Genomic DNA, 23,551 nt, shown 5'->3' on the forward strand with positions numbered 1-23,551 from the left:
TTTTTTTTAAAACTTTCCAGCCTAGCTTACAATTCTAGCATTCCTTAGCAAGGCAGTATTCCCAAACCCATCTATGCTTACCTTCTGAACCTTCTGTGGAAGATAGTCTTGAAGGTACCCAAAGACATTTAATTGTTAGAGCTAAAGGTCAAACTTTATCTAACAATTACATGATTGTTGTCACTAAACATTGCTTTTTCTTTTTGCATTTAGTAGTCTAGACCAGAAAATTAAGGAGAAAGGTTGCTTATCTTAATTCCTTGAAGGTTTGTTTTATGGGGGGGGGGATGTACCCCTAAGCTGGTTTGTTCTGTAGAGAAAATATCCTCCAGGTAAGTTTTCTAAGCAATATTTTAAAGGTATAAAGCAGGAAAAGTCCTAATACTGATAGTGAAACCAGAAAGCTTTTGTATTTTATTATCAATGTAACCTACATTTTTTTTTCTTACTCCATGCATTCCCCACATTTAATTCTAACATGCCTCCCCATCCAAAAAAACAAACAAACCTGTGTAATCAATTCAGTACTCTCAAGCACTCATTCTATATACACTTGGTGGAAAAGCCAGGTTCAAATTAAATGACTAATATGTATTGTTGCAGATGTATACCTAAAAAATCCAAAGATCTGAATTTTATTTTTCCTCAACAGTACAGATTTTCCTAATGTTTATAACATATGTGCTGTGTATGTATTAAAAGGCAGTGCTTTTCAATGCTAATGCATTGCCACAATGTGTTAAGTATTACAGTTGAGACATTCGATAAAATAATGCAAAATGTAAGTGTTAGCATTACCAGACTGACCATTTTACAAACAACTGCTCACTTTTCTCTAATTAGACATCTGAAGTCTGCCTCATCTAAAGCCCCCAGTTCAAAAGATGCCGAGTCATCACTGATGCTTGTCCAACTGCTCTTTCAAGCCCCAGGGAAGTAATTGACCCATTGTTTCAATGAGCAATCATCCTGCCCTAAGCCAAGAGGTTCATGTTTGTGCTATCCTTTTGCCAAATACATAACATCACTCCGCAAATCCAAGCACAGCCAAATGTAAATATTTATCTGAAAGACTATTGTGATTCCTTCATCACATTTTGTACCTCTTCAACTGAAGTATAAGATGACACTGTTCCAAAATGTTATGAGAGGATATTCTCAGGGTAGCCAGTCATTCTGGAATTAAGATTTAGTTCAGTTTCCTGAGTCTTCCCACTCAAATAACACAGGCATCATATTTTTAAAATCTAAGCCATGCTCCTAGACAAGATATATTTGTAATGAGGTCATCTGAATGCTTTACTTCTCCTTGTGTGTTCTCCTTTACTCCCACCTGTGTGTGGGAGATTTAAATTGCTTTTTACATATGGTCTTAAAACCTGGAACAATCTTTTTTTTTAAAAAAACATGTATGGCGGGGGTGGGGGGAACCCATTGCAACCTACATTTGATTGAAGTAGTGCATAATGTTTGAAAAATGGTAACCACAAGTTCAATATTCATTTTTAGATTAATTATTCAATTGTAACCATTGTTTTCCTGATGAAGGCAGTCTGCTCTAAAATAATAAATAATTAAAGATATTGGCAGTAATACAATCCTCTTTTGCATGCTGACTGGGGAGCTGAAATTAACACATCTTAAAATTTGAGAAACATTAATCTCAGATCATTTGCCCCAGTCTGAACATTTTCCACATTAGTGGACTTCAATTCCCAGAATTCTCCAGCCAGAATGAGTCATTAATGGGAATCCTGGGAACTGAAATCTATACATCTGGGTGCCTGGATAAGAGCGGGCTAGTCTATACTTTGAAGATTATCTGAACAGCAGAAACTAGTAACAGAAACGGGTGAAATCTAGCAGGTTTTGACAGGTTCTGGAGAACCGGTAGCGGAAGTTTTGAGCAGTTCAGCGGAAATTTTGAGTAGTTCAGAGAACCGGCAAATACCACATCTGGCTGGCCCCAGAGTGGGGTGGGAATGGAGATTTTGCAACATCCTTCTCCCAGGAGTGGGGAGGGAATGGGGATTTTGCAGTATCCTTCCCCTGCCATGCCTACCAAGCCACACCCACCAAGATACACCACACCCACCAAGCCATGCCCACAGAACCGGTAGTAAAAAAAATTGGATTTCATCAGTGAACAGAACTAATAGTTGCAATTTACTTTAAGAAGACAGTCTGATCAAAAGCTACTTGTTATGCATTCTGCAATCAGATAAAGGCTCTGAGGATAATAAATCATAGAAAAACTGTCTCTCAACTTTTTTCTTTTAAGTAAAGCTTACCTCCAGGTATTGGTAAGCCATATGGAAAGTCTGATTGACCATACTGAAGATATTCCTCCAATCAAAGTTCCTCCTACCATCCTTTCTTATCTCTGGAGGTCCATTATAGAGAAAATTGATAGCATCTTCCACAATTAGACCTTCACCACCAAATTGTTCACTTAAGAAGCTTTGCACCGTAGGATTTTGCAAAGTGTCCTGTAGGTAAAAAAACATCATCTTTAATTTCACAATCCAGCTGTGAAAGCACATTGATTGCTGTTAAGTGGGAAATGAATAGCACCTGCCAAATAAGAGTTTTCCACATTTTACTTATTATGTAAACATAAATTCAGGAGAAAATGGCATTTCCAGGGAAATGTTCGACCCTTTACACACCTGCTGGTTGCCCACTTTAAATGCTGTGCCTCAAAGCCAGTTCCCCTCCCAGTTAAGACTTCTAGTTTCAGAGCAATTAAACACAGGGTAGCACATTTATTGCTTAAGGAAGCAGTAAAGATCTCCCTGCTGGCTACTTGCTTAGTCTCACCCTTCATGGATTAAGATGAATGGCAACAGTAAAGTGGCATTAATAGAATTTTGTTTCAGTCCTGGAGCTGGAATTGCAACAACTTTAAACTACCAAGTATGGGCAATAAAAATCAATCATTAAGAACAGAAGCCCTTTTAGAAAAAAAAATAGGGTTTTTTTTAAAAACCAGCATTTTAGATTTTAATTTATAGCTCCCTGGGAGCTTTTTTCACCATGTGGGTTAAAAATCTTGTCCTTAGCCACTTTTGCTGGCTGAGATAGGAGTGAAAAGCTCCAATTTTGGAAGATTACTCTAGAAATTTGATAGGTTCTATACATCCTGATGGGTGCCTAGGTTGAAAAAGAAGACTGTGTTTGCATTTCATTAATATCCACGTAGAGAATATTATTTGTCCTGTTTTTTTTGTGTGGGTTTTTTTTTTGTTATTTTATTTTTTTAGAGAAGATGTTCCATGCATGCAGTTTGGACTTCCTTGATTCCTGGATATCAAATGATTTTCAAACTTAGGGGGGAAAAATAGACTTGCCCATTTACCAACTGGTAAATAAGTTATTGCAAAAAACAAAACAAAACAATCCAGTAATTTCTACTAGATAGTTGGTGCAGCAATTTTTTCCTCTCAGTATGTTCAGGCAGGAAAGTCTTGGTCATATGAAATGATCTTCCATGAAATGAATGAGTGTGAACTATTATACAACCACCTGTTTAGAATCTTGGTATTACTTCAATATGCTCACAGAGAACTAGTCTTTCAAAATCTAGAAATATTGCTAACTAAATCTTTGCCAATTCTAAAGTATCAACTGAATTGCAGAGACCATGGGTGCGTTAACCCCTTTTTGATTCCAGGGATGCATCATGGAAGCAGAAAGTTTAAAACAAGGTAGAACATCCCTGTTCAGTACAGAATTTGCAATGTAGAAGGAACAATCCATCCTTCTTCCAAAAGTGACTTCTGATCCCTTCCATTTTTAACCTACACCAAATTTTAGACCCGTTTTCTGTAGCAGTGTTTCTCAATCAGTTTTAAGATGCATGGATTTCAACTCCCATCCCATGGCTGGCTGGGGAATTCTGGGAGTCCATCCATCTCAAAGTTGTCAAGGTTGAGAAACCTTGGAGTAACAAGGTTTTGTTCTCTGGAGTAACAAGAGAACAAAAATCTGCTGCATCTTCTCAATGAGCATTTAATGAGAAGTGATCAACCTGGAGATCACATGGACCAATATTTATAAATCCTTAGAGGCATACTTTAGTTGCTTTTCCAGGCTAAGTAAAGCATCTGTACTTACTCGGATCATGTTCATTTGTACACTGTCATTGAAGAAATTCCACAGTTGAGGTCCCACTTCTTTCCATGCTTTAGTCAAGAATGTCAAGCGCTCAAGTTGTTCAAATGTGGAATTTGCCTGAGGAAGTTAAAATATATTTAATGAGGAAAAGGAACATGGAGGTGGTGGTGTCAATATTTATTGACTTTGCTAAATTTCACAAATTTACACATTTGTAAACAAAAGTGACATTCTTTGAAATGAGATGAGTTCTCGACAGCTTCCCACGTTTGGGAAGTACAAGTCAATAAATATTCTTTGAAATTTCTCCTGAAATTATCTGAACATTATGAGCCACTGAATTAGGAAGAAAAACATGACTCTTTTTACACCCCTAATTATTCAGCTCGTGTGTGTGTGTGTGTGTGTGTGTGTGTGTGTGTGTGTGTGTGTTTAAAGCAAGAAGAAGTAGAAAATGCTTTGAGAATGGAATATATTTTGGTGATAATAACTTCACTGGTTAGTAGTTGAATAGCCCTTTCTACTAAATTGCTTTAAGAGGGGAGGGAGGTGGGCAGTCTAGAAACATGAAATATAAACAAACAAACAAAAATACTGCAGGTAGAAATAATTAGAAAGGGATGAAGGGAGGGGAGAAACGCTTACATTCTTCAGTATCTTCTGTACCGCAGGTGAATCAGGAGCGAAGAGGATTTTCCCCATCAGCAATGGTTTCATAGTTCTCCAAATTATTTTGGTTAAAGTGTTTGATTCCATGGTTTGTATCAACTGATTACAAAAGAGTGCTGTTAGAAAAGGATAAGGGGGAAAAAAAGACAATTTACATTATATAATGCTAAGCTAGTCTCATTGTTTAATGCATCCCGCAGAGTCTATTCTCCTGAAAAGATCTTTTCATATTACTAAAAGAAAATCACGGTCCCTAGGAACTGAACAGACTGAGCAGAACAACTTGTTCTGCATTTGTATATCTGCCATGCTCCTGGTTACAAAAATAGAAGAATAAAAGTTAGGGAAGAGGAATAATACGTTTATTGAGAGCACTGTACAGCAGGCATGGCCTCAGCAGACACATTTTTCTTCCCTCTCAGTTTTTCCCCCCTTGTTCTTTTATTTTTTAGATTCTTGCCTAACACTTGAAATTTTGAAAGCTGGAATAGAAAACTCAAATTGGCCATGGCCAGAGAGCTATTTTAGTTTTGTTTTTAAAGTAAAAGATAGAAATTGGGGGGGGGGGAATGTTGTGTTACTTTTTCCTAGTTTTTTACTTGTGTAAACTTCAAAAGATAGTTCTGTCAGTGAAGTGAATAAACACTTTAATATTTGCATAATGTTAGAACAAAAATAGAATAATCACACATCATACATTTCTGTAATCAAAACATCCTGCACTTCAAGATAGACTGGACTTCATTATAATAAAATGTGTTCTTATACAGCAATAATGTGAAACATAATGTCATATGACAAATGTTTTTTTAATGATTAGCTTTGGAGTCTCCAGATCATACACATGTGAGACACACCCACAAAAGCAAAAACTTTTGTGTTCATTTCTACAGACCTGTATACATTTCTGTAACAAACTGGGCATCTGTACCCTCACAATACCTTTGGGATACCTCAAATTCTATCATCAAATATTCATTAAAAACTTCGCCTTACTATTGGATTGATCCTACTTGCTCAAATTCTGTACAGATCAAGAGCCTGAGAATAGGGAAAGCTAGTTTGCTGATTGTACAAAAATAAATGTTATTCATGAATTGCTCATAATTGTGAAGGTTATTGAAAAATAAAAAAAATCAGATAAATTGTTGCCAACATCAAAAGCAAAAGGTGCCATTGAATGCAACTTATTTATAAGTCCATATATAAAGGTTATCTACACTTAATATAATACTGTGAATAAGCAGAAATGTAGGAAGTTCAGTGAAACAAACCAAGCATACCATTCTCATTAAATAGCACTTAATATAATGACAACTATCATATGCTATTTATTTTTTGTTTGTATCTCGCCTTTATTATTTTTACAAATAATTCAGTAACATAGGAATTCCATTCCCAGTTATTTAAACATAGGAATGAGCTTTTTAGATCAAGCATTTTTTTTTTGACAAAAGAATTTTCTGCAAGTATCATTTTGCCAATTTTACATAAATCTTTTTTTAGTGGCTGGAAGTTCTACCACTGCCCACATCTGAGCCTTTGGTAGCTACCTGGTAGTTCTCAAAATACTACCAGTCTCAAAGAAGACAGCACCCTTGCACTGCCAGCAAAGATACACAGCTATCAGATCCCTCCCTTAATGATTGCAGCTGCCTTAACTCAGATGAAACCCTAATTGTTCAAGCCAAACAGTCCAAATGACTAATGGGGTAGGGACACTATCACTGTCTAGGACCAATCCATCAATTTCACATGAAGTCACAATCCAAATAGGAGACTTACTGGTTGAGTTGTCGTAAAAATAAACGGATTTCTTTTCGTTAGCATCAATTCCAAGGAAGGTCTTGTAATTGTTATCTTCATACCAGTTTAGAGAGAGTATTCTGGATCCACCTCCCTCTGGGTAACCACAGAACAGGTTGGATAAAATATTCAGCAACTGTGGTAAGGATGCTGGCTCTTCCTCTTGAAGAAGTGGCTGGAGTGTTGACAAAAGCAACCGAGCGCTTGGCCTGTGAATTAACTGGCATGAAAAAAGGATCTTAATGAATGGTTTTTAAATTAAGATTGCATCCTCTGTGGATCAAAGAACACTACTGTAAATATAGATAAGGAAACCTGCCCCCTTCTTGATCAGAGGCTAAAAAGAAAATAAATAAATAGACATGGTACTCTTATGGTCCTCTACTTCCACTGACTCTACCATTAGGCAAAAGCACCTGACTGTTTTCTGGAATTACCCAATTATTGCTGTGCCAAAAACTAGTAATGATGATAGATTTTAAATTGTCTCAATTTAATGGGTGGGGAGAGCTAGAAGATTTTGCCAGAGTGAAGTAGCAGATAACAGGATATCATCAGAAGAAAACATAAGCATTGCCACATTTGTTATTTTAGTCATTTTAATCTTAGAAAAATGTACAAGAATTTCTGTCTCCAGAATAGCGCGGCCAGACCTGGGTAATATATAGCTTCTACATTGGTCTTGAATAAGCCCATTTACTCTCATGACCAGATTGTACCCAACACAATCATCGTCTCCAACCAAATACCTTCTAGAGAAATTGGACTACAATATTTAAATTTTTAAACCATGCTCACTTACCTTGTGTATTGCTTGAGATATATTAGAAAATATTCGTCCCCAGAGCACTAGGTCAGCACCTTGTGCATTATTGTCCCAAACAGTGGGAAGCTGCAATGGAAAGACAGACATGCTGGTGAGTCGTTAACAGAACTTCACTCATGATAGACCATGAATGTTTGCTTCCAAGTCTAAAGACTCCAGTTTTGGACTGATGGAATTGTAAAACCAGTTTAAATATAGTAATGGCAGCAGTATCAAAAATAGCTGGGTATAAAGGTATGCATCTATCGTTGTTGTGTGGAGTTAGTATTGGGTATTATATTTCAAAGGAAATATTAGTGCATGTTGAATATGGTAGGAAGTATTTCTAAGAACTATTTCTAAGAAGAAGAGATGTAATTAAGGATGAATGGGTGATAAATGAATGTTGATTGAATACAAAGTGTGTAACCAATACTAGGGAAGGTCACTGAGGTTATAGAGAGAGAATGAATGTTGATCACATTGCATATACAAAAGAAGAATGAATAAGTCAAAAGAAAAATGGAGATCAAGAAAAATGGAGATCACCTTCGGACCTTTCGCCGCGAACTTAAAACCTATTTATTCTGTCTAGCTGGACTGGCTTGATTTTAAAATTTTTAATTTACTTTTATGGGTTTTAAATTTTTGTAAATTTTTATAGGGTGTTATTGTATTTTAAATTTTTGGCCAATTGAATAAGTTTTTTAAGGGGTGTTCTTAATATTATATGTATTGTTTCTCTTTGTATTTTTATTCTGGCTGTGCACCGCCCTGAGTCCTTCGGGAGAAGGGCGGTATAAAAATTAAAATATTATTATTATTATTATTATTATTATTATTATTATTATTATTATTATTATTATTATTATTATTATTATCAAGAAAGTCTTCATTGAATGAAGTTGATGAGATCCTTTGGAAGACGGAGTTGAGAGGACTAAAAACAAAAGGCAATATATGAACTGCTATACTGAGATAATGTATGACTTGGTGTGAATTAGGTTTAACGGTTTCCTTCTCCCCTCCTCTTCTCTCAGGACTTTAATTTTTTGGGGCATGTTTTTTATTTCTCCTTTGCTACCATTGCATAACATTGCTTACTCCAAAAGAGAATATTTTCTTGAGCAGCTATATTGTACATGTTGTAGGACGTATCCTGAAATCTTAATTGTTTTTGGATGGTTTAGACAGAACCAAATAGAGGAAAATAAAGCTATCTTGGGTTAGTAGGGCTGCTTGAATGAAAAATCTGGAATAGGGATCAGGCAGTACTTTAACTAGGTTATCTTATGCATGCAAGAACAGACCTTGAGGGCTCTTTCAATATATTCCTTCTGGACTAATCACACCAGTCTCCCAGTTCCAAACACAGAATCTCTAGGAATAATTTATCGTATTTAAGGGAGAGCAAGTGATATCATAGCGTTTCATGAGTTGTATTTTCTAAGTCATCCATAGGAAATTATACGACACCTAAAAGTATACAATGCTTCAGGTAACATTCTGTGACATGGTACTCTCAACATTTGTTGACACTATAAACCACAACATATACTTCTTTATACAACCCACCCACACAGCTATCCTTTTTATGTAAAACAATAATGTCCTGGTGTAACACAAAGGGCTTGAAACAACTTTGCGGACGACCAAGCGTTGGTAGAGCTCCGAAAGAATGCAGTTTTCTTTCCTAAATGGTGAGCTGAAATGTACAAGACAAGCCGGAATGCATGGGCTGCGCTTCAAACTGTGGGAAACATATAATTCAAGTATGAAGATGATTCACTCCCTTTACCTTTTAGGTATCATCCTTCTGGCTTGTCGAAATTATTTCAGAAAACTTCACTCAGTGGGATAACACATACCACAGATTACAGGACAGGCCTTTCTTGTTCATGGTCTGTCTGTCACTTATGAGAAAGTCCAGTGAAACAAGGAAATTGTAATGTGAGTAATTTTACAAGGCAAACAAAGGATTTAAAAAATTCGTCTAAGCCATACTGCATTGCTCTCTGTTCATTTCCTTGTGCTACCCTAACTTTCCACCAGATCAGCTGGATCAGATTCTTCATTTGACTTGCATTTTTAGCTTTTAACAGTCCATTCTTTTGCCCAGAAAAGGCAAATACAGCTAGTCCTTGACTTACAACCACAATTGAGTCCACTTTTTGTTGCTAAGCGAGTCATTTGTTAAGTGAATTTTGCCCCATTTTATGACCTTTCTTGCTACAATTGTTAAGTGAATCACTGCAGTTGATAAGTTAGTAACACCTCTGTTAAGTCAATCTGGCTTCTCCATGGACTTTGCTTGTCAGAAGGTTGCAAAAGATGATCACAGGATCACACCACACTGCAACCGTCATAAAAGGGAATCAGTTGCCAGGTGTCTGAATTTTGATCACATGACCCTTGGGATGCCTTAGCGGTCGTAAGTATGAAAAATGATCATGTCACTTTTTTCAGTGCCGCTGTAACTTTGAACGGTCACTAAATGAACTCGAGGATTACCTGTAATAAATATATATTTATTAAAACTGCTCATTTTATAAGTGAGGTACCATTCTAGGTCCGGAACCTCATGTGTTGAGGTTTATTTCTTATTTGAGTCTTATTTCTGAGTCCATACACTTAGGTTTGCATTGTCACTGACAAATGAGGTGAAAATAGTTTAAAAATTCCCCAATTCCTTAGTATTATGTCCCAAAAATACTAAGGGACATTGCACATCATTGGCCTGTAATGATAAAAAAGGAATTTTGTGGCACGCAACGCTATTAAGTACTGATAAAACGGATGCTTTATATTATAAGGAAAGAAGAACATACACTATTTTGGGTTAGATCCTCCAGCTAACATCAATTTCCATCTAAGTCTTGATCTTAATCTTATGATTGCTTCATAAAATATAGCCAAAAGCCTTATTCAGGGGTCTCCAACCCCTGCTCCGTGGACTGGCATCGGTATGCAGCATTCCAGCAATTGGGCCACACAAACAAGTGAAGCCCCACCTGCAGGATGCAGGTAGCATGCAAAATCACCACTCCTACAGTCCGCAGATAAACCTTTCTCCATGGAACTGTTCTGGTGCAGTGCTCTATAGCGTCGTCTTGAGGGTAGGAGTTGAAACAGTTTATGTCCAGGATGCGAGGGATCTGCAAATATTTTCACGGCCCTCTTCTTGATTCGTGCAGTATACAGGTCCTCAATGGAAGGCAAGTTGGTAGCAATTATTTTTCTGCAGTTCTAATTATCCTCTGAAGTCTGTGCTTTTCTTGTTGGGTTGCAGAACCGAACCAGACAGTTATAGAGGTGCAAATGACAGACTCAATAATTCCTCTGTAGAATTGGATCAGCAGCTCCTTGGGCAGTTTGAGCTTACTGAGTTGGCGCAGAAAGAACAATCTTTGTTGTCCTTTTTTAATGATGTTTTTGATGTTAGCTGTCCATTTGAGATCTTGCGATATGATAGAACCCAGAAATTTGAAGGTTTCTACTGTTGATACTGTGTTGTCAAGTATTTTGAGAGGTGGAAGTATGGAAGGGTTTTTCCTAAAATCTACCACCATTTCTACGGTTTTGAGTGTGTTCAGTTCCAGATTGTTTTGGTTGCACCACAAGGCTAGTCGTTATAAGGAAAGAAGAACATACACTATTTTGGGTTAGATCCTCCAGCTAACATCAATTTCCATCTAAGTCTTGATCTTAATCTTATGATTGCTTCATAAAATATAGCCAAAAGCCTTATTCAGGGGTCTCCAACCCCTGCTCCGTGGACTGGCATCGGTATGCAGCATTCCAGCAATTGGGCCACACAAACAAGTGAAGCCCCACCTGCAGGATGCAGGTAGCATGCAAAATCACCACTCCTACAGTCCGCAGATAAACCTTTCTCCATGGAACTGTTCCCTGGTGCCCAAAAGGTTGGGGGGCTACTGCTTTAAAGCATCCTTATGCAAAATTCATATTATGGACACAGTAGATGAGATTTCTATTCTGGTTATGAACGTTGAAGTTCAACATATCTGGAAACCAAAACAGAAGAAGGTTATCTGTACCTGGATGCCAGTTGGCCATAAACTGGAAGCCTCCATGCCTTGTGTTTGCTGCTTCTCACTAAGAGCTCCAGGCTAATGGAACTCTTTCTTTTCCTTGCTTTTGCATGCAGTTTTGGCATGCTTCCTGACATTCCCTTCATTTTTAATCTCTGTCAGTCAATACACCATTGACCGTGAAGGCTGGGGAAACAGAGTTTGAAAACCAAATACACCTAAGAAGGTATCAATTTGTAGACAGCTGTTCTACAATATGAACAGTAAGGATAGGGAACCAATGCAGAGTTCATTTTGGAGTAACTGTAACAGGCTTATAATACATGGATTTTCCATCAGACTTACATTTGTTGTTAAGAATTTGGGACAAGATGAAAGTCTTAAACCAAAAGACACGACTTTGGTCAGCTAATGATTCTAAAAAACAAGATACAGATAGTCCTCCACTTATGACTGGTGGTCTAGCAATGGTTCGAAGATACCTCCAGGCTTCCAGGCTCAATGACAAAATCAAGTCCTTACCAAATCTCACCGGTATCAAGACAGTTCAGATCTTTGGGGAAATGCTGTGCCAGAGCAGCTACCACAGCAGGAAAGGCTGTTTTCCTGGGTCCTGCAAAATGACAGCCTGTAATGGATGGGATCCTGAACATGCCTCTCCTGCTGGATCTAACAGGATGGACATATACAGTTGGGGAGAGGTGATCCTCTCAAGTAACATGGCCCAATCCATGAATGGCTTTCAAGGTAACTACCAGCATCACACACTGAACCCAGAAGCAGAGTGGTTGCCAATACTACATCTCATGGAGCAGAGGTTTTACATGTACCGAACAACAGTGTATTTTGCATCAATTGAAGATTGTGAACACTCTTCAAAGTCAGCCCCCTGTAAAGCTCTTTGCAGTACTCAAGCCCAACCAGGGAGATAAGCAAGGCATGATGACCTTAAGCACTGCTTCCCAGTCTAGGAATGGGATAAATTGCCCCACAACATAGAGCTTTACAAAGGCCATCCTAGCCAAGCCTGCCAACTGCTCTTCAAGCATGTTCAGGAGAACCCCACAAATTTCTTCGCAAATGGACAGATACTCTCTCCACCCCCACCCCTGCTTTCAGCGAAGATCCTTTTTCAATACAGATTTCATTTCCTAAGGCAATGTTGTAAAATGCAGCAACTCTCAATTGGATTGCAGGTCAAAAGGCCTCTGGAGGAGCTAAGTGCCGCTAAGGGCATCATTCCATCCTGACAGCAAGCTGACATGAAAGCCAAGAAAGGCTTCTCCTGCACCAAAAATGTTTCAGCTGTCAGAAACCTAACAAAATGACAGGTTTGGGGGTGGGGAGGCATGTTGGTGTTTCGCACCAATTGTATACAGTAGAAGGGCCTGCAACCGAAAGTGCCCTGGGGCATTTAGGGTACTTCATCTGAACTTTCAATACAATAGAAGAATAGAGAGACAGTGAGACTCACTCTGGAAAGTTTCCAAACATGGGGTTAATCTAAAGGCAAAAGCTGATTCAAATGCATCCTGGAATACTGCAGGGGGTCTCTTGTAGGCCCTTCTCCTCCTTCTCCTTCATTGCACCTTGACAGAGCAAGCTTGGCTTATTGCCTCTGCCCACATTATCCATTCCTGGTACTAGTCTGTGGTACCCTCCTGGAAGAAATCTAAAGAATGTGCTGACTCTGACAAGTATAAATGGTCCCTTCCCTCCTTCACTCTTCTTTTCTCTGCCAGACAAAACTCTCTTATTCTCTAATGAATGTGTCATGTAGCATCCACCATTTGACTCATGCTCCAAATCTTCCGCCCTTCACTCCTGGTATCTTTAATAAAAGAAATGTTTTTTTCAAGGAGAAGATGTGTTAGTAATTCTCCAATTTATCCACAACACATCTCATTACCTTTTGATTATAAATTGCTTCTCTTTTTGACCCCCAAACCACATGGACTCTTATCCATCGATCCATTTGTTCCAATGATGTAGCTTTCCTTTTCCCTTTGTATCCTGTGTTTTATTTATTTTTTTAATGCCCATCTCTTCAACGTATTTCATACATTCCTTCCACTTATTTTGCTGGATTTGTGAAGAAAGGAGGGAAAAATCCACATCAGCTATGAATAATTCATCAGGTGTACTTATGGGGTGATCTAGGTGTAACTTAGAGTGATGAATGTAGCTACTTTTTCTGCATGTACCTGTAGAAGTCTTCTTTTAATAAAAACCAAAAAGGCAGAGGAACTAGATCAGGAATAAGCAAATAAAATCCATTCTCAAAATCATCCAGAACACTTTATCCAATTTATTTCTCCCCAATAACTTGAAGAATTAAAGTCCTCCTTTGGGGCAAACCAGTGTTATAGAACTCTGTGTTTATACAACATCTTAGATTGGGCTAAAGCAGGGGTATCAAACTTGCGTCATTACAGCGTTGTTGTGTGATATTTTTCCCCCTTTGCTAAATTGGGCATGGTTGTGGCCAGCGCATGATGCATCTGTCCTGAGGGTCGATAGTTTGACATCCCCTGGGTTAAAGTGATTGGATAGTTTGCAGTTCAGCATGTCGTGAGGCCAACCAATTTATTTTCTTGGATCAAGAATATTAAGGAAACATAGGAATTATATTTTGTTGATCCAAATTTAAAATTTAGTATGTTGTAATGCAAGATTTTTAGTCATATTTTTTTTGAATGGTTTAAGAAAATTTTATGTCTCTCCATCCTAAATGATCTTTGAGCTATTCCATATTACAGTCATTTCCAGTTTGGGGCCTTCCATATGTGTTGGACCAATTCTCCAAACTGCTTGCCATCCCAGATACAGAAGGTAAAGTCAGACATTTCCGGAAGGTTTGCAAATGAAGAAGGCAGCCATGCCTTTATTAAAATAACTAGAAATCCTGCATGCACATGGTACTCAGTCAAAGCACCATGAACATTGGAGTTGAAAGGAAGAAGAAAGTTTGGAGATATTGGGATGAAGAGGAAAGATATGTGAGAAGAAGGCTTTATATCTCTTTCTAGCACCACTTCAAGTAAAACTTCTATCACTTTATGGGAAGAAATGAGTGTAATGTATCAAGTGAATCACAATGCATCTAATTTAGTCCTCTGGACTCCTTTATCCTGGTATTCTTGGTGTGCTTTCATCATCCACTACCAGCCAACATATCTGTTTAAGGAAAGTTTTTGCCTTCATCTATGCCAAAACAAAGGAAAAAGCTCCCGCTTTAATCTAGATTGCAGAAAATATGACTTCTGTAACAGAATCATCAGTGCTTGGAATACTTTACCTGACTCTGTGGTCTCTTCCCATAATCCCAAAAGTTTTATCCAAAAACTTTCTACTATTGATCTCACCCCATTCCTAAGAGGACCATAAGGGGCGTGCATAAGCGCACAAACGTGCCTACCGTTCCTGTCCTATTGTCTTTTTTTAAAAATATATATATATATATGTTTATTTACTATATAATCTTTTTGTATGATACCTACATATATTGTTGTGACAAAATAAATAAATAATAATAATAGTGTGGATTTTGCAGTGATCGTCCCACCTCTTTCCTTGCCTTCTTTTTTTTTTTTTAAGGAATATATGCTGTTGTTGAGATAAGCTTCCTGTACAAAATATTTCCTTTATTCTATTCATTAGGATATTGAGTTAAAAAGTACCATGAATGAAGATGCAGCTTAGGCTCTTTAAATTATATTTATAAGATTAAATCATACACACACCACAGACCTTGTAACAAATGCAACTAAGGAGTGTTTGACAGCATATTTCCCTAAACAGTTTTTTAAACTTCAGTAAACTTTGGGATTCCACACCTGTGCTATATGCCTCTGTTACACAGTCTTTTTGGCAATGCAAGGATTCAAATTCAGAGAAATGTTCACTATTAATATTAAGAGAAAAAGTTGCCATGAGTGGCACAATTCCACCAGCCTCCCAAAGCCTTTTCCCTTATGGCTGAAATATAGTAGGCGTCAGCTTTGGAAGCCATATTAGGCTGGAAGCTTCCGTGCTGCCATTTTCTCATGTGTGGGAAAGCAGGAGGGGGGATTTAGTAGAGGGGTTGTCTTTGACATAATAGCATTCTTCCTGTCGGTCAAGGTCAGGCCGATCTTCCATCTGGAGAAGGAGTGGTCGGAGTGCTGTCTCGAAATGGGACAGAAGGTGATTGGAGCATGTGATTGACTTAGGAGTGAGGGGATGGTTTGGGGGGTTTTGATTTACTGAGGGAAAACCCGGACCTCTCAGATTCGGGTTTTCCCAGATGTGCCAGTTTACCTATTCTAGTAAATAGAACTTTGCAAAATGCTTGCTTCAGAGTTTTTACTGGGAGTTGGGGGGGTTTCTGGAACACTGACAGTACGTAGATTCAATTTGTTTCTTCGTGAGTGATGGAATACAATATAATCCTCTAATCTCATTTCTTTTCTTTGTTCTTCAACTGAAGTTTCTCTGGCATGGCTGCCAGGACTCTATAGTTCCTGATTATGCCTCTGACCCTGTCACACAATAACTATATCATTACTTTATTTGTTTTATTTCATGATCTAAGAAAAATCTACTTTGTTGAACTTGGTTTAAACAAATGAACCATACCCCACTGTCATTCCCATTAGTAAAAAGATAAGCCTTTGGCTGGAACTTACCAAATGGAAAAGCTTAAAGAAGTCCACATTTGCATATAAGGAGTCTTCAATTTTTTGCAAATTCTCCTGGGAAAGGGCACACATTGCTCTATGCACAGCCTGAAAGCCACTTGGACTCCGGAAGATGATAAAGCGATTCAGCAAGTTCTGGCTGCAAGCTATATCTTTCAAAGTCAAGTCTGGGACACCAAAGGCAAACTGTGGACAAAACACAAATTGTAGTCACCCATCATTTTATTACGGTATCATCTAAAAATGCCTTGGGAGGTCTCCATGGAGCGCAGAGGCATTGTTGGAAATGCATGTTATATTGGAGGCCAATGTGTTCTTTTGCAACATGCTAGCTTCTCATTTTAAAAAAAAAAAATTAAAACAATTTTTAAAATACATTAAAAGAGAGCTTGGAAAGATGGGAAGATTGTGTTGGCAGGTACACGGTCACAAACTGCAGGACAAGCAGGTGAGAGGAGATAGAAGTCCAATCAAGATATGATGTTCAACATTTTACCTGAGGGATTGTCTTTTTCCAAGAATCTCTGTCTGTCCAATCACATCTAGTAGATTGGCCATGCTGCAGATCCTGTCAGCCAGAGTATCTAGAGCAGGGATGTCCAAACTTGGCCCTTTGAAGAGTGGAGGACTTCAATTCCCAGAATTCCCTAACCAGTTACTTGCTCATATTTATAGCTCATGCTGGCTGGGGAATTCTGGCAGTTGAAGTCCCCCACTCTTCAAGGGGCCAAGTTTGGACACCCCTGATCTAGAGTATACCAGAGACTAGAAGATGGGCTTTTTCTGCAGTGGCCCCTGCTCTATGGCATGTCCCCTCTTGGGAGATTAGAATGGTTCAACAACCCTGTTAGCCTTTCTTAAGATCATAAAACCTGGCTATATTCCTGAGTCTGGGGTGCTGAATGTGTTAAGGACTCAGTTTCCTGGCTGTATTGTTAACTGACCAAATATCTTGACTGCTATGTTTATTTATTTTGGATGTTTCCATTGTTTTAATTTTTTTAAAATGTTTTTAGTATTTTGATTGTAATGTATTTTCTTAATTGTAAGCTGCCCAGAGTCTTTGACTGGGTGGCTAGGAAAATTGAATAGATAGATAGATAGATAGATAGATAGATGGATAGGCAGACAGACAGACAGACAGACAGACATAGGACAACCCATAATTAAGAACAGGGCTTATTATATCAAAATCAAGTTAAATACATAATGATTCAAATTCATTACAGAGTACTACAATATCCAGTTTACTACAAATTTGGCTTAAGGACAGAACTTGGGAATAGAACTTATTCTTAAACTGGGGACTACCTGTACCTTAGAATATCTTTTTCTCCCATCTTGAAGTAGATAACACTTTACTGCTAGTTTATTGCTCTAACTGACCCAGATTCACCTCCCTATGTGGGAGTAGTTGGTAAAATCATCATGCAATTTAAGTCAATGTAAAAAATGGAATCCTGTCCAATGCTGTTCATTTTTAACCTTATCAGAAACTAAGATTGTATCCTATGTCACACTTCTACAAGAATATAGAATATGTGGCAGAATAATACTGATATTATTATTTTCACTTCTGATAAAGAAATAAAACTTCACAATCTTGTCAGTAGAAACAGATGCTTGAAAGAAAGTAACGAATGCGTAACTAGAAACTACTATTCTAGCTTCTGGCGTAACAACCAGAAGCTAGAATAGTACCTGTGTAACTGCCACAGTTGTCTTGGAGGCAAGTATTTTAGATTCCTATCAAGAAATGAAGTTGCAACTAGGAAAAGATCCTTTTATTAGTTGGATGGGAGACAACCCGTAAATACCAGGGCAATAGACCAGACTAGATGTCTTAGGTACTTTCCAGAAGAAGTAAGGCATTACAATCCATGTTACTGCCAAGAAAATACTAGCACAATCAGGATGTATTCAAGCAGTTGTAGAATTACTAGGTTATCTTGAGAATTTTTGTTTTGTGATTTGTAGATATTGTGGTACATTTCAAAATATTTTGTGGTACAAAAGTGGAAACAAAAGCATCAGTCTAAATTCAGCTGGCTCTATCTGGATCGTACAATCCGGTAGCGCCGGCGGTGGGAAGCTCCGCCCACCCACCTGGATGTCATTACATCCTGTTTTTGACCCTCTGCATATGCACAGAAGGAGGAGGAGTGGTGGGTCGCCAGTGGTGGGTTTCAAATTTTTTTACTACTGGTTCTGTGGGTGTGGCTTGGTGGGTGTGGCATGGCTTGGTGGGCGTGGCTTGGTGGGCGTGGAAGGAAAAGGATACTGTAAAATCTCCATTCCCATCCCACTCCAGGAGAAGGATACTATAAAATCTCCATTCCCACCCCACTCCAGGGGAAGGTTACTGCAAAAATCCCCATTTCCTCCTGATCAGCTGGGACTTGGGAGGCAGAGAATAGATGGGGGCGGGGCCAGTCAGAATTTTTACTACCGGTTCTCTGAACTACTCAAAATTTCTGCTACCGGTTCTCCAGAACTGGAAAGAACCTGCTGAAACCTACTTCTGGTGCATGCTCACATTTGCAAACCGGTAGCGAAGGTAAATGAATCAGAGGTGGGTTTCAGCAGGTTCTGACCAGTTCTGGAGAACCGGTAGTGGAAATTTTGAGTAGTTCAGAGAACCGGTAAATACCACCTATGACTGGCTCTGCCCCCATCTATTCTCTGTCTCCTGAGTCCCAGCTGATTGGGAGGAAATGGGACTTTTGCAATAACCTTCCCCTGGAGTGAGGAGGGAATGGAGATTTTACAGTATCCTTCCCCTGCCATGCCCACCAAGCCATGCCACCGCCCACCAAGCAACACCCACAGAATCGGTAGTAAAAAAATTTGAATCCCACCACTGAAGTGAATACCATCCCTGGTCTAAATACTATTCTATGGATATTTTTTTGGAACCAGGGCCAATAGAAGATTTAATATTAAAAAAACCTTAACGAAACAAATTATTAATATTGATTTACTGAAAGAGATTACTAGTCATTAAATGTCATTTCTACAATAGAATTTTAAATGAAGCCCCAATTCAAAAATGTTCTTCTTAAACCACCCATCTGGTTTTCTTTGCAGCCCAGCTTTTCCTATGAGTCAGAAACAGCTCCGTTATCTCTCTTGTAACTTGAAAGCAGCAGTTGGGAAGTAAATTCCAGTAATTTTATCTGCGTGCCATTGTTCAGCAAGCACTTTTGAGAAGAGAAGCAAAATATTTTCTCAGTTAGTTGGCCTCCAGATTAGGCTGAGCTTTTATGTGTGAGTGTGTGTCATTTCCTGCGCTCCCAGGGTGCTTACGAGGTCAGCCCTTCAGCTGCATGCAGTTCTTTACAGAAGACTGAAACCCTTGTAAACAGCATTGCTGGGACTATCCATTCTTTTTCATAGTTTCCTTAGAATGATATTGGAAGAGGAAACAGGATATATTATTAGCCGTGGCAAAGAAGCATCAGAACATCCCATGACAATGGCAAAGTCTGTTCTGTGGAGCAGCCATGCACTTTGGCTTAACCGCACACAATAAGATTTTTCAAGCCGAAAGAGAGTTGCAACACATACATGTTCCCAGGTGGAATCTCAGTATATGCCAGTCAGTAGAAAAAAAAAAAAAAAAAAATCAGCGGCTCAAATAAGTTTGATACTTTAGAATGCATAAAGAGGAATACCTTCTCATATGACAAAATAAAAAAAAATAAGCAGCGGCTCAAATAAGTTTGATATTTTAGAATGCATAAAGAGGAATACCTTCTCATATGACAGAGAGCTCCAAGTCAGATATCACAAGGAAAAGTAATATGACTGGGTGGGTGTGGCCAACTTTTTTTTTTTACTTTTAAAAGCATTTTTTCTACAACCTCTTCAGCTGAAGAGAAAAAATGCTTTTAAAAGGCTCCTCTGATGATCCCAGCTGAGTTGCCTGATAATCAGAGGCTTTTCTTTTCTTTTAAAAGCATTTTTTCTCCTTTAAAAGAAAAGAAAAGCCTCTGATGATCAGGCAACTCAGCTGGAATCGCCAGAGCCTTTTAAAAGCATTTTTTTACAACCTCCTGTCAGAATTCACCTAACCAATTATTAGATCTAGCAGGAAGAAACTGCTGCGTTTTGGGAAGGTTTGGAGGGCTAAGGCACTGCTTAGTGCTGTTTCTCTGTAGCTGTGCCAATGTTGTGGAAGATATTGTCTATCCTGATCTATAATCTGTATTAACAGCAGATATGGGATTTTATTCTGACAAGAACTAATAAACACTCTTTGCTACAGTTAGTCCTCAACAGAGGTGGGTTTCAGCAGGTTCTGACCAGTTCTGGAGAACCGGTAGCGGAAATTTTGAGCAGTTCAGAGAACCGGTAATAAAAATTCTGACTGGCCCCGCCCCCATCTATTCTCTGCCTCCCAAATTCCAGCTGATTGGGAGGAAATGGGGATTTTGCAGTATCCTTCCCTCGGAGTGGGGAGGGAATGGAGATTTTACAGTATCCTTCCCCTGCCACGCCTACCAAGCTACACCCACCAAGCCACGCCACGCCCACCAAGCCACACCTACAGAACCGGTAGTAAAAAAATTTGAAACCCACCACTGGTCCTTGACTTACGACCACGATTGAGCCCAAAATTTCTGTTGTTAAGTCAGACATTTCTTTAGTGAGTTTTGCCCCATTTTACAACCTTTCTTGCCCCAATTGTTAAGTGAATCACTGCCGTTGATTAGTTAGTAACCCAGTTGTTAAGTGAATCTGACTCTCCCATTAACTTTGTTTGTCAGAAGATTGCAAAATGAGATCACACGATCTTGGAACACAGTAATGGTCATAAATACGAATCAGTTTCCAAACATCCAAATTTTGATCACATGATCGTGGGGATGCTGCAAAGGTCCTAAACCATGAAAAAACGGTCATGTCACTTTTTTCAGTGCTGTTGTAACTTTGAACTGAACTGTTGTAAGTGGAGGACTACCTGTATTCAGATTCTGATATAGCACAGCACTTAAATACTGTATGTTCCTTTAAGGATAACCGAGATTAAGTTCTTCATAAGAGGGAGATTGGATTTCAGTGAAACTGTCTCACATGCATCACTGTTTCAAAGGTTCTCAAACTATATTTCAAGGTGACTTAGCCATGTACCTACTTGTATTATTTTTTTAGAATGAGAAATCAAATGTTATTTACTGGATCAGTTTAGGCTGGCATAGGCGGCTGCTAACATTCATGTTACACCGAACTTTTTTCCCCTCTTCTGCACAAATAAAAGAGCTGCTAGGGAGTTTCCTATAGCACCAGTCAGAATCCAATCAGCTGAACAGTTGAACAAAAGTCACATAAACCATCCACAATTTGGAAAAAAAAAAATAACTAACAGAGTGAAAGGCAGGCTAATTAATTCCATCTCCTGCTGGCCATAAATAACCACACGTACTTCCCACTTCTGTTCTGAGCATTATATAACAACAACAAAAAAAGAAATATATATAAAGAGGAATTGTGCTATTCAGCCAGTGTCTTTCTCTTCTCCTCAGTAAGAAAGGCTTTAGTGCCACAGATCTGTTTCAGCAAACCTCAATTATTTGCACCACATTCCTTTCCCAGTTCCCCAGCCACACAAGAGCCAATGCCTGAGTCACACACAAGTCAGCTATGAGGAGAAGATGGGCGCAGAATAACCAGGGGCTGCAATTCTCTAGTAAAAGAATTAAAAAGAAGAAAACAAAATAGCTATTGTTTGGTGTGAATTCAAGACAGGAGATCTATCTTTCAAGGGCCCAATCAATTCACCTGAGACAATGCCCCAGCAATGCCCTTTCACCTCTGCCCTGCTGACATGAAGAGTGGGGATTGTGAATTCTAGTATGTCTCCTTCTGAAAAATTTGGGATCCATTCAGGGCCAGATCAAGGCGTTTTACTGCTTGAGCTGAAAGATAGTGCCTCCTTTCCCATTCAGTTGTCCATCTGGTTAGCTCTTCCATCATACCAAATGCCAGCAACTGGTTTATGAGACCTTTCAACGCACACATAACTTTGTTCTGCAAGAGAAAGGAATGGTCTGGACCATGATGTAACGATATGTGAGAATGACCTTGGGAGACTGGGGGGAAAAGCCACAGACAGGGTAATGGTTGGATAGGGGACAATTTAACCCACAGCAAGAATGGGGGCATAGCAAACATCTCAAAAGGGAACCTCCCTAGTTTCTTGGTTTGTAAAGGTAACTGGAAGAAATGTACCTTCTAACCTGCAAGATTCTATTAATAAAGTACTGTATTTTTCAGAGTATAAAACACACTTTTTCCCCTCCTAAAAGAGGCTGAAAGTTTGGGTGCGTTTTATACTCTGAATGTAGCTATTTTTCAGCTCTAAGGAGGCGCTAGCAAGTGAAGCGCTTTGCCGGCTCTCTGTGACTTTTCAGCCCTAACAAGGCACTAGCAAGTGAAGTGACCTCCATGGTTTGCCTGCTTTTCTCATTCCTTCTCTCTCCAAACATCAGTTGTGCTTTAGAAGCTGTTTTTTATCCCCAAGCAGGGGATAAAAAACAGCAAACTAATGTGCTGAAGCTGACCAGACTAAGGAGCTAGCCAGATGAATACCTGGTAGGCAGATTTTTTTTCCCCTATTTTCCTCCCCAAAAACTAAGCTGCATCTTATACTCCGGTGCGTCTTATACTCCAAAAAATACGGTAATTACTTAGTAGTTAGTAGTTATTTAGTAGTTAAACTGCTATAAAGTAGTTCATCTGGGCATGCTTCTTGTTCGGTCTACCTCACAAGACTGACCCAAACCTGGACTTCAAAAATCCAGGAGACCTTTAGACCCCAAAGTTCATGTTTTATGTAGCTTCTTTTTCCTGCCACCCTTGAGGTCCTCTCAGTTTTTGCAGACCAAACCATGTTACCTCTAAGAATGGACAGTCAATAGGCATGTAGTGATTGGAGTGCTTCTGCCCTAGTGCTTCTGCCTTCTATTTAAAAAATGATCTGGTTTCTGCTTGCATTCACAGTTCTATTGAAAAACAGCAGCATACCAGAAATTTTTGTGGAAAAAAATATTTCCACAAAACAAAACGGAAACGTTAAAGTTTCCAGTAGCTTCAATGCATCTGTGAAAGCAAACTTCTCAGAACCTCCTTACTCATGGGGGAAAATGGGCAGAAAACCCTGTTTCGTTGCTTTGCCTTCCATCCACATTAAAGAAAACAAATTAAAAGGAGTGGGAGTAGAATCATTCCTGGCCCAGGAGAAGGTTTCTCCCCATCAAAACGTCACTAAGGACTAAACAGAAATCTGGATGCAAAATTACAGACTGAAGCAGGTTTTAAAGCATCCTACCCAGTGGTGGGATTCAAATAATTTAGCAACTGGTTCTCTGCCCTAATGACCGGCTAGGTGGGCGTGGCCATGGTGGCCATGGCCAGGGGTTGTG

General features: G+C 38.9%; 1 protein-coding gene across 1 annotated transcript in view; it reads right to left on the reverse strand.

The window, feature by feature from the left end:
* ABCA4 (ATP binding cassette subfamily A member 4) overlaps nt 1-23,551 on the reverse strand; it is a 135,903-nt gene that overhangs the window by 95,556 nt on the left and 16,796 nt on the right. Inside the window, exons 6-11 of the mRNA XM_058177590.1 lie at nt 16,116-16,313; nt 7,394-7,483; nt 6,571-6,811; nt 4,762-4,901; nt 4,117-4,233; nt 2,292-2,489 (exon numbers count right to left, since the gene is read on the reverse strand). Coding sequence (XP_058033573.1) covers nt 2,292-2,489; nt 4,117-4,233; nt 4,762-4,901; nt 6,571-6,811; nt 7,394-7,483; nt 16,116-16,313 — 984 coding nt within the window. The remainder of the gene's footprint in view (nt 1-2,291; nt 2,490-4,116; nt 4,234-4,761; nt 4,902-6,570; nt 6,812-7,393; nt 7,484-16,115; nt 16,314-23,551) is intronic.

This window comes from Ahaetulla prasina, chromosome 3 (assembly GCF_028640845.1).
Source record: "Ahaetulla prasina isolate Xishuangbanna chromosome 3, ASM2864084v1, whole genome shotgun sequence".
NCBI classification, from domain to species: Eukaryota; Metazoa; Chordata; class Lepidosauria; order Squamata; family Colubridae; genus Ahaetulla; species Ahaetulla prasina.